Source organism: Aristolochia californica, unplaced genomic scaffold (assembly GCF_029961685.1).
Source record: "Aristolochia californica isolate CCGP_79_NKW_82.1479 unplaced genomic scaffold, dmAriCali1.0.hap1 SCAF_2, whole genome shotgun sequence".
Taxonomy (NCBI): domain Eukaryota; kingdom Viridiplantae; phylum Streptophyta; class Magnoliopsida; order Piperales; family Aristolochiaceae; genus Aristolochia; species Aristolochia californica.
The window spans coordinates 5444702-5458163 of record NW_027181881.1 but is presented as its reverse complement, the minus strand read 5'-3'; the positions used below and the strand labels follow the sequence as shown (position 1 = coordinate 5458163).

The 13462-nt window shown below is 37.4% G+C and overlaps 1 protein-coding gene across 1 annotated transcript; it reads left to right on the top strand.

The window, feature by feature from the left end:
- The first annotated feature begins 376 nt into the window (after positions 1-376).
- On the top strand, positions 377-13119 carry LOC137956894 (uncharacterized). The gene is made up of 5 exons (XM_068804558.1): positions 377-779; positions 1302-1482; positions 2878-3334; positions 12199-12276; positions 12424-13119. Exons 1-5 carry the CDS (start codon positions 414-416, stop codon positions 12959-12961), a joined length of 1620 nt encoding a protein of 539 aa, XP_068660659.1. The 5' UTR covers positions 377-413; the 3' UTR covers positions 12962-13119.
- Positions 13120-13462: the final 343 nt, after the last annotated feature.

Here is a 13462-nt window from a genome sequence, read left to right as displayed (position 1 = left end):
TACCCACATTATTACTCTATAAAATGTAATTTGTTGTTGTAGGAGTACGTCTATCTAGAGTGGAAGCCTATTCAAGTTTACCAAAGAGTTGTGGAGAAGAGTGATAAAGGTTGCTACCAAGGTCAAAACTTTTTAAAGACATCATTAAAAGGGAGAATGAAAATACAAATTTTGTAAATTGACCCATTGTAGATGAAGTGGAAGCTGATGATTTCAGAGCTAATATATTCATTGGAGACCCAAACATGAAAAGGCTTTCGATTTCTTTGCAAATTCTTTGCAAAGTTAATTTATGTAATCCAATTAAAAAAAAAATTGTGCCTAGACTATTTATGCTGCTATGAATCCGTCCAATTTCAACTCTTTCAAAGTTTTTTTGGCCTCGAGTTCTAACTTTTAGTTGCCACTTGTTAATGTATCGTATTTATCTCTCTCTCTATATATATATATTGCCATTCAGTCCATGGAGAACCAATCATGACAGGAACCTGGATTTGTCTTGTTTCGATCCTATACCGAATTCCCGATGCAGCAATGACCACAACTTCGACACCCGAATTTTCTGGATCAAACGCTGGATACCCACTTCATTTTTGTCCTCCCGCACGCTGAACGCTGAGAATCACTGTCACGGTTATCTGCTTTGGGTGGTTTCAGCTCAAGAAATTGTTTTCGGTGTTAGGGTTGTCCGAGCGATGGTGGTGGAAGCATGCCTAAAGGCACCCACCACATGCCTCTATGCGAATCTCCAAGAGCTTGGTCTGTACCGTTCCGCCAGGGTGAGTTTCCCGAACTCTGGAATTAAAAATACCAGATTTCATGGATGATTGGATTCTATTTTGCTTTAGAAAAATTATTCAGTGATAGTTTTAGCCTCTTTTCGTGCTGGTGGTGGAAAAAGCACACGAGGGTCATTAGTCCATATGGTTTTACTCGTTGCTTGGCCAAAAATTTCTAATGGTTTCTGTATTCTATTGACTTTGGACTAGCTTTGTTTTTGGTTTTTTTTTTTTTTTTTTTTTTTTTTTGCTGTTACAACATCATCTCCTGAGGGATTTCTTATTTAAATTCATATGGGCCTTTGTTTATTTTGTTCTTTCTAAATTTTTTTGGTTCTTGTATTTCTTCGGCACGTTTGTTTTTTCTTCTCATATTATATATCTTTTTCTTCCTTATTTGTGGTCAAACATAATCTCTTCTAGTTAAAATTCTCTTGCACTTGTTTTGCATGTGTGCTTTCATCTGTGAAACCCTCTGCTTTAGTTAGTTAGCTAACAGTTTGTTTTGATTGGTTTATGCAGGAGTTTCAACCTTTGCTCCTTGGCCAGGGTGCAAGACCTGAGCTTTTGAGGTCAGGCTGCCTTCAGCTCAAGCCAACTCAGTTTGAGGATCATAGGATATTCAGAAATCTTTGTTCTGACATTGATCAGTCTGTCCACCTATCCTCAGCTGTTCACAGACCTGTAATTGTGGATGTGCAAGGTTTGTAACATTCTTTAGCTTAACTGTATGAGGCTGCAATTTGTATGCACGTCACTGTTTCTGCTTATTATGTTGGCAATCACTTACTACTGATGTATTGACAATTAATTCTTACTGATAGATAGCAAACATGAAAGGCAAATGTTGAACAGCAGTCTAGTTGTATGGATGATATCATTTATTAAAACAGATGCTAAGTTTATAAACCTAGTTTACTGGTTGTAAGAACTTTCAGCTATAACTTATAGTTTTGACTTTGGCCTTGATAATATCCCCCTTCACCATTTGAAAAGAGAAGGAAAACGTGCACATTATGATTCATCAGTATAAACATATGTTTGGAAATGTTAACTGAACTTTAGAAGTATTTTTTTTTGAGAGGGGTGTGGCTCGATTTGAAGTCGCGACCTGACGCACCTAATGTAAACATAATACCACTAGGCCAAACGGCCTTAGGTAAACTTTAGAAGTATTGCAAAGATATTTTCACTCATAGGTGTTCATGTGAGGTGTGGATTTTCATCCTTTATAGTATTCACAACATTTGCTTTCTAGTGTCATGCACGATGTTGTTTGTTGGTTGCAGTTAATATCCTATCCTGTGTAGCTTGTAGATGTATTATGTTAAACCAGACACTGTACAGGTCAATATTCTACAGTGGTAAGGAGGAAAATTGACTATTATGTTTTTAAGAAAAAAAGGTATACAATAGCATGGTTGAATGTAAGATGAAGATAAAAGAGAATTTATAAGTGCTTAAGTTGTTGACAGCATTGAGAGTGTGCAATTAATAGTAACCTTAAATGTGGGAATATCTAAAACAAGAAACAGTTCTGTTCAAACTGCAATGGAGATTCTAATGATAAGCAAATAGAATTCATGCACTGTATGGGATCTGTGTTTACTTGGTTCACTATTGTCGGTAAGAGGCATTTCAAATCCATGAAGCTAAAACCAAATTTACAGAAAGCAGACAACAAACATAGAAGTAATGCATTTTCTTTTTTGAAGCTGAGCCGCATATCCAAGTGAGACTTGTATCCAAGACCTCACACAACTCCCTCCCCCCATCCCAATCCCATGTTGCTATTGAGCCAGAAACCCAATTCGCAACAAGAAACCCCATTTTCTTTGTTATTTGTTGCTTAGGGGAAGACACTATTGTTCATTTAAAAAAAAAAAAAAAATCTCTTTCTTCCCTTATTAAGAAAAAAAGAAATAATGGTAAAGTGTTGAGTTGCAATGAAGCCCTAAGATACGGCTTGCTTTTTATGAAGGTAAGTGATTTTTCTATTATTTCATAAGCATCCAATATTGGCTTCAGAATTTAATGCCAAAAACTTGTATATATAGATCAATTATCTGAAACTTAATCAATTTATCTTTGGAAACAGATGCTCGTCCCGACTCTGTGCTTTTTAGCTTTGGGATTGCTGAAAAGTGTGCAAGGCATGAAAAGATTCTGCAGTTTCTCTTGTCAGGATCAAATAGCAAAGAGAAACAAGGACTAGATGTGTCATTGGTGTCTGATTTAATGGGGTTTCACTCATTGGCCATTGATATGCGCCATCTGTCAGCAGCTTCACTTGATGATGATTTTGATCTATATGAGATTGGCTCTTGCTCATCTCTTTCTCAACTGAGGAGCGAGTTCTACATCCCAAAGCCAGTTCTGAATTTTGTTGAGGATTTAAGCAAAAATTCAATATTTACAGTGCATCCAGATGGGAAGCTCTTATTCACAGGAACTGCAGCTGAGGTGAAAAATCTGCTGGCTGTGCTTTCTGAGTTTTACTCAAAGAATTCAACCAATTGGAGTCAGCAACACACGCAGGTACCACACTTCAATAGGTATGCCTCTTTGAGCTGTTGTCTTTAAAATTTTGGTCTTATGACTTTCCTGATGCCCAAATTTTTTTTTGCTTTTTTTGGATGAAAATGAGAATGGAAATGTGTATCTTTAGGGAATCAATAAGTGTCCTGTTCTTACTTGTTTGGTTTAGACTGCTGTTTCTTGATATCAATTTTCTTTTATTTTAGAACAAATTTTGATATTCTTATTTACGGAAATTTCTCTATGGTCTGTATTGTTATTTATTTCTGGTGTGCTAGACTGCAGTTTGATATTCTCCGACCTGAATGTGTTACTAGCTTCTCAATTTAGCAGGCTTTGTGCTCTCTGGCTCTCCCAGAGAGGCAATACAAGAGGCAGTGTTGGCTCTCTGCAGGATTCATTGTTGCATGAAGCCACTGTGGAGCATGGTTTGCTTACCAATTTCTTAATTAAAAGGATATAAATAGAGCAATTTGGTGTCTCACACTACCATATAAAAATCATCCAATATCGATGTTCTGTTGTTGAAATTTTCCTGCTAACTAATTGTGACATAGAGACTAGAACATTTTCTATGTTTTATATAAAGTTTATTTTATCTGTTGGGTTTTTTATGTTTAGTCATGTATTTTTGTGAGCTTATTGATTTAGCGCCTTATATATGTGTGTGTGTGTGTGTAATATCTCAAAGTAGATTACTCATGGATATTTTCTTATCAATGTTATAACAATCGACATGGTTGCTGACATGATGAGGTGATTGGGTCCGGTTCAACTGAATTTGACCGCTGGTTGAACTGGTATGACATCATCATGTTGTTGGGCAGAGCCAGCTCTTTTTTTTTTCAATTTAGCAGCTGCTGCTCTCCCTGTCACCACGGCTGGCAACTCTTCCTCACCGTTGCCGAAACAGAGGGAGTGACCCGGCTGCTCTGCCAGGTCAGCTGGTTCACTGGTTAACTGGTTAACTGGCAATACCAGGTTTTTTCCCTTCCTTGGGTTTCCTCTTCAGCAACCCAAACATAGGATTGGGCTGATTGAACCTGGTTCAACCGGCCGGTCGGGTCTGGGTTTTATACCACTATATACTTATAGTTTTTGTTAAATGTAGTGTAAGGGGCAGTTTAGTCATTTTATATGTTTTGTACATCTCAGTGTGAGTGTCATTGGTTTAGTATGTTCAGATGAGTCTATGGTCCAATTTTTATATTATTTGGAGGTGTAGTTATGGAGTTATATGCAGTTATATGTAAAAGGGGCAAAGAGGTCATTGTCTCTCATAATCATTTTTTTTTTAGAGAGGCGTGGCGCGATTCGAACTCACGGCCTGATGCACCTGGTGTAAAGAGAATACCACTAGACCAAATGGCCTTAAGTGAATAAGAGGAAAGGGGTTCGATTTCTGAAGTTCATTGACTGCAGATTACACTCTCTTCCAGTACTTCCCCTTCTTCTCTTCTCTCATACCTATTTCTCATAATTTCACATGGTAACAAAGCGATCAGGTCCTAGTTTAAATCCCATGAAGCGCTCCTTTAAATCTAGTACCTTCTCAGAGAAAGGAATCTCAGGTTTTTACATTGATTGAGAGTCAAGTTTGATTTTTTTGTGTTCTTTTCTGCTATAACCCTAGGGTTGATGGTTCTTACTATCTGTTGAGCAGTCCTATGTTTGATTAGTGCCCCAAGAGGGTTCTTTTACTTGGGATTTTCTCATCTACAGTGTGTGCAGACTTCAAATTTGTGCTGGTGCCTGCGTTACCTCCAAGAAGGCTGATGTCAGCCTCGATTTTACCAATTTTGGTATTTTTGGCTGAAATTACTTCCATTCCAGGTTTGATGTGTATTTTTGGTTTACGTGACATTTTGATAAACCCTAATTCTATAAAGTGGGACCCACATAGTATGTGCAGGTTTACAGTTGTAGTAAGGCTATTGGTTGATTGTACTTTGTGCCTATAGCTGATTTTGGTGAAATAATTACTCGCTCAAAACAATTTGGGGGCTCTGAAGGGAAAGATACAATACTAATTACTACAGAAATGTTGAATAGATAAAATTACTTGAGTTGCTCCAATTTTGTTCCTATCTAACTTTAAAGTCAGAAGGAAATCTAAGTTTATTAGAGATGATCTTCCAACTCCTCTTACTGATGAATAGTCAAGTCAGGACCTGGTTACTTTTTCAGCCTTAAGCAAGGTATAAGAACAATCACTGATTGCTATAGTGAATTATAAGGTATTTTGCAAGAACCAACATGTTTCATCCTTTCACCACTGATGAAAAGGAACTTCGAAAGCAACGGGGGCAGTACATATTTCTAAATTTTTTAGATTGATTGGGACGAGACTTTGATGCAATCAGGGCTCAGTTGCTAGCCTTAGATGAAGTTCCATCACTCTCTACTGCTTTTAGTTGAGTTATGTGTGCAGAGACAACAATTATGTTCAAAGGAAGTAAAGATACTAGGGGTGTTAATGCAGCTGCACTTACTAGCTTTGGTCAGTTAGAATCTCTTAGAGGCTGTGGTGGAAGTATTAGAGGCAAAGGCAGAGATGGTTCAAGTAGGGATGAGGCAGAAGTGATGTTAACTATGGACGCACAAATCATTCCTCTAGTTAGTGTTGGAGTAAGCAAACTCCTTGGTTCATGACAGCAATGAGTCCTTGGCTGGATCCATGGTTGGTATTTTACCAGGTGCCCCTATTGAGTTGCAGCAGCTTGCTTAACGCATTGCTCAGTTGACCTTAGCTCTCTCCTCTTCAGCACATGTAGTTCAACCTACGCTTCCTATAGCTACCCTTGCCAGTCCTATGTCTTCTTGGGTAATTGACTCAGGAGCTTCTACTCATATGTCAGTTATGCAATATTTATTTATTGATTTGAGGGAGCTTTCATTATTATGCATGTTACACTTGTTGATGGGTCTGTCTTTTGTTCACAGAGTGGGTAATATTACACCTATCCTGTCCATGTCACTTAAATTTGTGTTGTTCATTTCTATGTTTTCTCGTAATTTCTTGTTTGATAGTCAAATCGCTAAGTCTATGAATTGTTCAATGACTTTCTATCTCTCTCATTGTGTGTTTCAAGATCTCACGACTAGGAGGAGGATTGGTTTTGCACGTGAGAAATGAGGACTATACCACTTGAAAAGCTCTCTATAGATGTCTTCAGCTGCCCTTCATGCTGTAGTTTCTCTCTTCCAGTGACATTTACGACTAGGCCATCCTTCTCTAGCGAAGTTGGTCTAACTATTTCTTACCTTTCCTTTAAGTTTGACATTTCAATGTGAATCGTCTCAATTGGGCTAACACCATCAGACTAGTTTTTCCTTGAGTCAAACAAAGAGTAGCCAATTGTTTGAGACTGGTCATTCTGATGTATGAGGACCGTGTCTAGTTTCTAGTATTTTTATATATAAGTATTTCGTTTCTTTCTTCGATGACTTTAGTCGCACTACTTGGGGCGTATCTTCTAGAGAGAAATTTGAAGTATTTGGTGTATTTAAGAATTTTTATAATGAAATCTGTTAAAAACAAGTACAGGGGCATTTTGGTTGTTTTATTTTGTCGTTATTTATATTTTTGTTATGTAATCTTGTTTTACATGTCCAACTATGTCTATGGACCAAATTTCATGTAAAGAGGACACATAGATTAGGAGATATAGAGAATTAGGGTTTTCACTTAAGTAAGGGAATTTTTGTAAATTGTACCCAACCCTTATTATAAATAGAGGTTGGGGGACGTGCAAGTCCCCCAACGTAGTTTAGTTTCTCAATCTCTCGTCTCCACTTTCTCTCCTCATTCTCTCTCTTCAACCTTCTTTTTTCTTAACTTTTTCATGGCATTGGAGCAGTAGATCATGTTTGGGAAGACCTTTTGTCAAAATTTTCTTTCTTTTGAAGCAAACGTTTACATAAAGGAAGAATTTTTCTCCAATTTTTTGGCAACTGGTTAGTAAAAATCCAATTTTTTCTCCTTTTCTTTCTACCACCCTTGGGTTACTGGTTCTAGTGTTCTAAAAACATATTCTGAAGTTCTAAACTGCCAAAAGAGGTTTTTTTATGTTGATCTCGAGATGTGTGCCAATTTCTAGATCTATCACAACTAGCGTCATTTGCTAATGTCAGCCCTAGTGCAACTCTCATTGCATTGTATCTTCTGAATTTGATCCCTGTGTTGGATTTTTTTGACCTTCACACATCATCTATCTGCCCTAACTATGATTTTACTTGGTGGAGCCCCCTTAAGTTGTTGATTTAGAATTTTTTGGAAGTTTTATTTGATCTGTTTGATATTCTTATATATATATATATATATGTATGTATGTATGTATCTGATATGGCTGATTTTGGTGAGGTTTACACTCCATCAAAGGAATCAAATAATCCGGATTGTAAAAATATTATTACAATCACCTCTAAAAAGTTGAATGGTGATAAATACCTTACTTTGTCCTAATCTGTTAAAATGTACTTAAATGGTAGAAAAAAGCTGAAATTTATTAGGGATAACTCTCTTATCCCGTAGGACGATGATTGGGAGGCTGAAGACAGTCAAGTGCTGATTTGGATTGTCAACATTATGGAATCTAATATCAGGAGCCAAGTTATGAATTTTATTGCCAAAGAAGCTCTTTTTGGACAAGAGAGCAATTTTTCCAGGGTTTATGAACTATATTTAGATTTCTTTGGCTTAAAAAGGGGTAGTAGAACAGTGTCAAACTATTATAGATCTTTTTAGAGTATTTGGTAGGAAATTAAAGTCTTTCATCCATTTACTATGGATGGAAGGGAATTCCGAAAACAACAAAATTAACTTCTTGTAGCAAAATTTCTAGATGATTTGGGTGCTGAATTTGACAGTGTGAAGTTGGGTCTAAGGCCCATCCCAAAATGACTAGTCAACTTAGGAAGTCTTTTTCCCAACTAATAAACTCAAGATCTTTGTACTTAGTAATCCATGTGAGACTATTTTTTAACACTTCCCCTCATGTGTAGGCCCTTTTTGTGGCTCTACAAGTGGATAATTTGGGTGGAGGCTCACATATGAGTACCTGCTCTGATACTATGTGATGTTGGGTCCAAGGCCCATCCCAAAATGACTAACCAACTTAGGAGCCTCTTTCCCAACTAATAAACTCAAGATCTTTATACTCAGTAATCCATGTGGGACTATTCCTTAACAGACAGCATAAAGACACAAATTCAGGCCGCGAATGAGATACCTAACCTCTGTACTACCTTTAATAGGGTACAAAGAGCTAAAAAAACAGTTGTGCCTCGAGATGGAAAAAATACCAAAGTAGGTGAAACTATTGCCCTTAATACATCAACTACAACATCTGATTCCTCTTATATATCCAGGGGACGCACAGGGACTGGCAGAGGCAGACATAATTTAAGTAGAGGACGAGGCCGAGGAGATGGAAAATTTGAACGCAATTGTGTTCAATGTGGATACACTAATCAGATAGATGTTGGAAAAAGTTTGGTAAGCCCGCATACCCAAACACTATTATACACAAAGGTACAACCCCAGGGTTTGAAACTATAATCCCACCTGGTGCTCCAAATGAATTAAAAAAACTAATCCAATAACAACAACAACAACAACAACACATCTCACAACGTATGGCACAACTATTTATCCCTTCTGCATCCTTGACACATACAACTTGATTGGTTACAGGAGTATTTTATAGAGGAATTGTGTTAACATAGAGGAAGTATTTTATAGATATGTTACAGGAGTATGGTTTGTTGGGTGCAAAGCATGTTGAAACATTTTTGGAAGTTGATAATGACCTTCTAATGAATGCAGTTGTGAGTTCAAGGATAAAGCAATATTTCAAAGATTGGTTGAAAAACTGATCTATGCCATTGTCACTCATCCTGATATTTTTTTTTTCAGTTAGTGTGGTAAGCCAATTCATGGAACATCTACGCAAGGTACATTTAGAGGTTGTTCGAAGAATATTGAGGTATTTAAAAGGGCCACATGGAAAGGGGTTGTTCTTTAAACCTCACAAATCATTTGAAAATAGAAGTTTTTTTAGATACTGACTATGCTAGCTCCAAACTTGATTGAAAGTTTGCTACTGGTTATTGTGTATTTGTAAGGGGAAATTTAGTGAGTTGGAAAAACTAAAAGCAGAATGTGGTGGTCTACTCTAGTGATGAAGTTGAGTATAGAGCTATGACTCATATACCGTCAGTGAGTTCAAGTGAGTGAGATCGGTACTTCCAAATTTGAATTTGCAGGTTGTTGAACCTATAACCATGTATTGTGATAGTTAGACTACTATTTTTTATTACAGGCAATCCAATGTTTCACGAAAGGACGAAACATAGAGGAGTTGACTGTCACTTTATTCGAGATCCAGTAATGCGGAAGAAAGTTGATACTCCCTATATTAATCTTGTGATCAATTTGGTGATGTGTTCATAAAAGCCTTGGGTGGATGTGAATTTGTGACATTTTATAACAAGCTACGACTTCTAGATACATATGCTCTAGTTGAAGAGTCTTAAATGTAGTGTAAGGGGCATTTTACATGTTCTGTACATCTCAATGTAAGTGTCATCAGGTTTAGATGTTCAGATGAGTCTATAGTCCAATTTTTATATTGTTTGGAGGTGTAGTTATGGAGTTATAAGGAGTTATATGTAAGAAGGGCAAAGAGGTCATTGTCTCTCAAAATCACTTAAATGAATAAGAGGAAATGGGCTCGGTTTCTGAAGCTCATCAAGAGCAGATTACACGCTCTCTTCCAGCATTGCCCCTTCTCTCATCTTCTACCTCTCTTCTCTCGTACACCTATTTCTCATAATTTCCCAATTTTATATTTTTGATTTACTCTTTTTACTATTTTTTTTTGGTATGTGTATATTTTGAATGATATCAAGAGTTTTTTTTTGTTTTGTGTGTGTGTGTGTGTATTCTATTAGTTTCAAAAGTTGTTCAATGTAAAAGTAATTTCATCAGTAATACTATTGTGGGGTTGATTTGTATCTTGATTTGATTTGGAGGACTTTAGTTACCGCTAAAGCAAATAAATTATTTGGATGGTGGACTGAGGGTGGGAGATGTAATAGGCTATCCCTCGTATGGAAAAAAAATGTAATTTTGTTACGTGATTTCAAAAAGGCAGTCAAATGCTACACTGGTAAGGGAAATCTAACAAAATTTTGGTCAAACTGGTTGACGGGCCTGTGCAGTATCAATATCAGTGGACCGATTCTGGAGGATGGAACTTAAATCTCTAGAGAGCGTTTCGGACTCAGAGGCTCTAGTGGCATCCAACCTCATCACTTGTCTATCCTCTCGAAATGTGCCCGATACACTCATATGGACACCTTGCACCCAAAGTACTTTTTCCACTTCCTTTGCTTATAATTTCCTAAGTTGCCCCAACCCTCCACAAACCAATCATCCTGCAGCCATCACATGGACCTTGCTTACCCCTCGTGCAATTTTTTTTATCTGGAGCACATGTCGGAACAAAATCTTCACATTCAATTCTTTAATCCAACGAGGAACCCCTTATGCCCTTTCTGCCAAACTTCTCTCGAAACGGCCACCCATGTCCTCTTACTTTGCAATTTTGCCCACACTGTCTGGACTAGCCTCCTTAACAAATCAGTTTCTAGTACTGCCCCTCTCAAAATCTTACATCCACAATCCTCTTTGTTACTAATGTTAGTCTCCCAAAGCTCGGGAAATTACTTATCTCTTGCTGTGTTGGTCATGTCATTTGAGCGTTATGGACGGAAAAAAACAACCGAAAATTCAATTTAAAATTTATCCCTAGTGATATACTAATAGAAAATATTGTTGGACAAATTTCCATGTGGATCCTTATGCGTAAGGAATTCCGAAATTTAAACGGCTCCAACCTTCGTGGGAACTGGCGGCTGATAGCTGGTATGTCTTAGCCTTCTCGTCCCCCGATTATGAAAATTTGGTCTCCCCCTCTGATAGGTTACTACAAATTGAATTTTGACGGTAGCGCTTTTAGATACCATGGCCCTGTGGGTTTTGGTGGAGTTATCCATGATGGTAACGACAGTTTTCTTTTCACCTTCGCTAGGCCAATTGGAATCTTAGACTCAACCACTGCTGAGCTCTCTGGTTTGCTTTATGGGCTGCAAATTTTCAAACACCATCTGGTGGGGCCCCTTTGCATTGAAGACGATTCTAAAATTGTTATCAACTAGTGTGCGAAGTCAGCTCCTCCTCCATGGCGACACTGGGATATGTTTTTTGATATATGTAATTTAATCTCTCTTCTAAACTGTAATTGGAAACACATCCCTAGGTCATCTAATCATTTAGCTAGGTTTTTCAATCCAACACCTTTTTTTGGAGGAAGACCCTTTTTAGTTAAGTATTGTACTCTTTACTCATTTAATAGCTTATACATCTTCATTCAAAAAAAAATAAAAAATACTATTGTGGGGTTCGTTTACCTCAAAGCTTATGGTTCTGGTCGCCTTCTCTCTCGTTTCCTGATCCCATTTCTGCTCTTTCATTTGATGTTGTTGACAGTTTTTTGTTTATATATTCTTACCCTGTTTAATTATAAGGGCAATTAGTTTAATCAGCCACATTTTCAATTAAGTTGTAGATGACAAATGGTTGATTGTATCATTCTCACGAGGCACAAGTCTCTGTCCTTATAGATGGAGCTGGCCCAAAAAATCTAAGCGTGAACCAGATCTGTGAATTACATTCATAAATTCATTTTGAATAATTCCATTCTCCCTTTGCTAATTAAATGTGCGAATTTCGTTGTCACCAATTTAATTTTTTCATTTGTTATATCTGCCTTTCCTACTCTTGATAACTAGGTTTACATGTGCACTATTTGTGCAGAATGGGCTGCACAGAAGCTGGAGCTTACATGCCGAGTTCTTTGAAGCTACAAGCAGTGACTGTTGCTCCTGAAAAGAGGTAGCCATTTGTAACAAGAAGATTTGTTCACTCGTTCTTATTCACTATACTCTTTGTGATGCTGTTACTGGATCACGTGCATACTGTTAAGACAAATTCAGTCGATAATAAAATCGATTTTCATGCATTAGTAATTGTTTCTTGCAGTATTGAGAAACTCAAACTGAAGACATCACCACGGAAAAAGGTGACTAGGAAAGCAGGAAAAGAAAAGGATCTCTACATGACTAGAAGAGCAGGAAAGGAGAGGGATCTTTACACGAAAAATTACTTCCATGCATGCGAAAGCCTTCTCTCTTTATTAATTGACAACAAACGTTGTCGAAGAACAACAATGCTGTCACTAAAGAAGTCAGGTGCTGAGCTGTCCAACATTTTGACCCAACTCTCTACTGGGATTGCTGGGACAGGTCTTGCAGTCATCTTCTCTGTTGCATGCAAGGTTGCAGGTACTGGAGTTCCTTTCTCTGCAACCAAAGTGTTGAACACAGGATTTGGCTTTGGACTAGTCTGGCTCTCCTGGGCTGTGAATGAACTCAGAGATGCTATTCTTCGTATAACAAAGAGATCCGGCAGAGTCGGACCAACCGAAGATGAGAAGATGAGAGGAATAGATAGAATTTTGAATGAAATTATGTTCAGAGCCTCAACTTTAATGGTTATGGCAGTTTTGAGATTTGTGTGAGCTGAAGAACTTTACCTTTCCAAACTTGAAGCTGGAGGAACAGACTGAGGTATGTGTCAGGCCTATTAGTATTTGTAACTTGTATGAAGACTTGATGGCCTAATTTCTCATGAGCATGTAATTATACAATAAGACCACGAAGGAAAATTTTCTTGTCATCTTCTATGAAGACTTCATAGTCTATAAGTTTTGTCAAAGATGTGTGATGAAGAAAATAATACTTTCAGATAATCAGCAATAGTATCAAAATAGTTGACAGCAAAAGTGTCAACAACAGAAGAGGCGACCTTCTGGGTGATCAAAAGGACAGAACAAAAGTCCTCAAAGATTAAAAAAAAAAGACAAGAACTAGGAAGGGTTGTTGAAGTGCTGGTTTTGTCTGAAAATCTTTTTATTTACAAATGCAAATAAAGGATTTTTGATTAAATTGCTTTACAAAGTGTTTAAAATTCTTCATTGGCTTTCCCCGAGGGTGTTTTGTGTGATGTTTTTGGGTTTGAC

Coding starts and splice junctions, on each gene's coding strand:
- LOC137956894 (XM_068804558.1), top strand. CDS start 414: ATGTATCGTATTTATCTCTCTCTCTATATATATATATTGCCATTCAGT. Junction 1,483..2,877: donor TGTAATTGTGGATGTGCAAG/GTTTGTAACATT, acceptor CTTTGGAAACAG/ATGCTCGTCCCGACTCTGTG. Junction 12,277..12,423: donor ACTGTTGCTCCTGAAAAGAG/GTAGCCATTTGT, acceptor TGTTTCTTGCAG/TATTGAGAAACTCAAACTGA.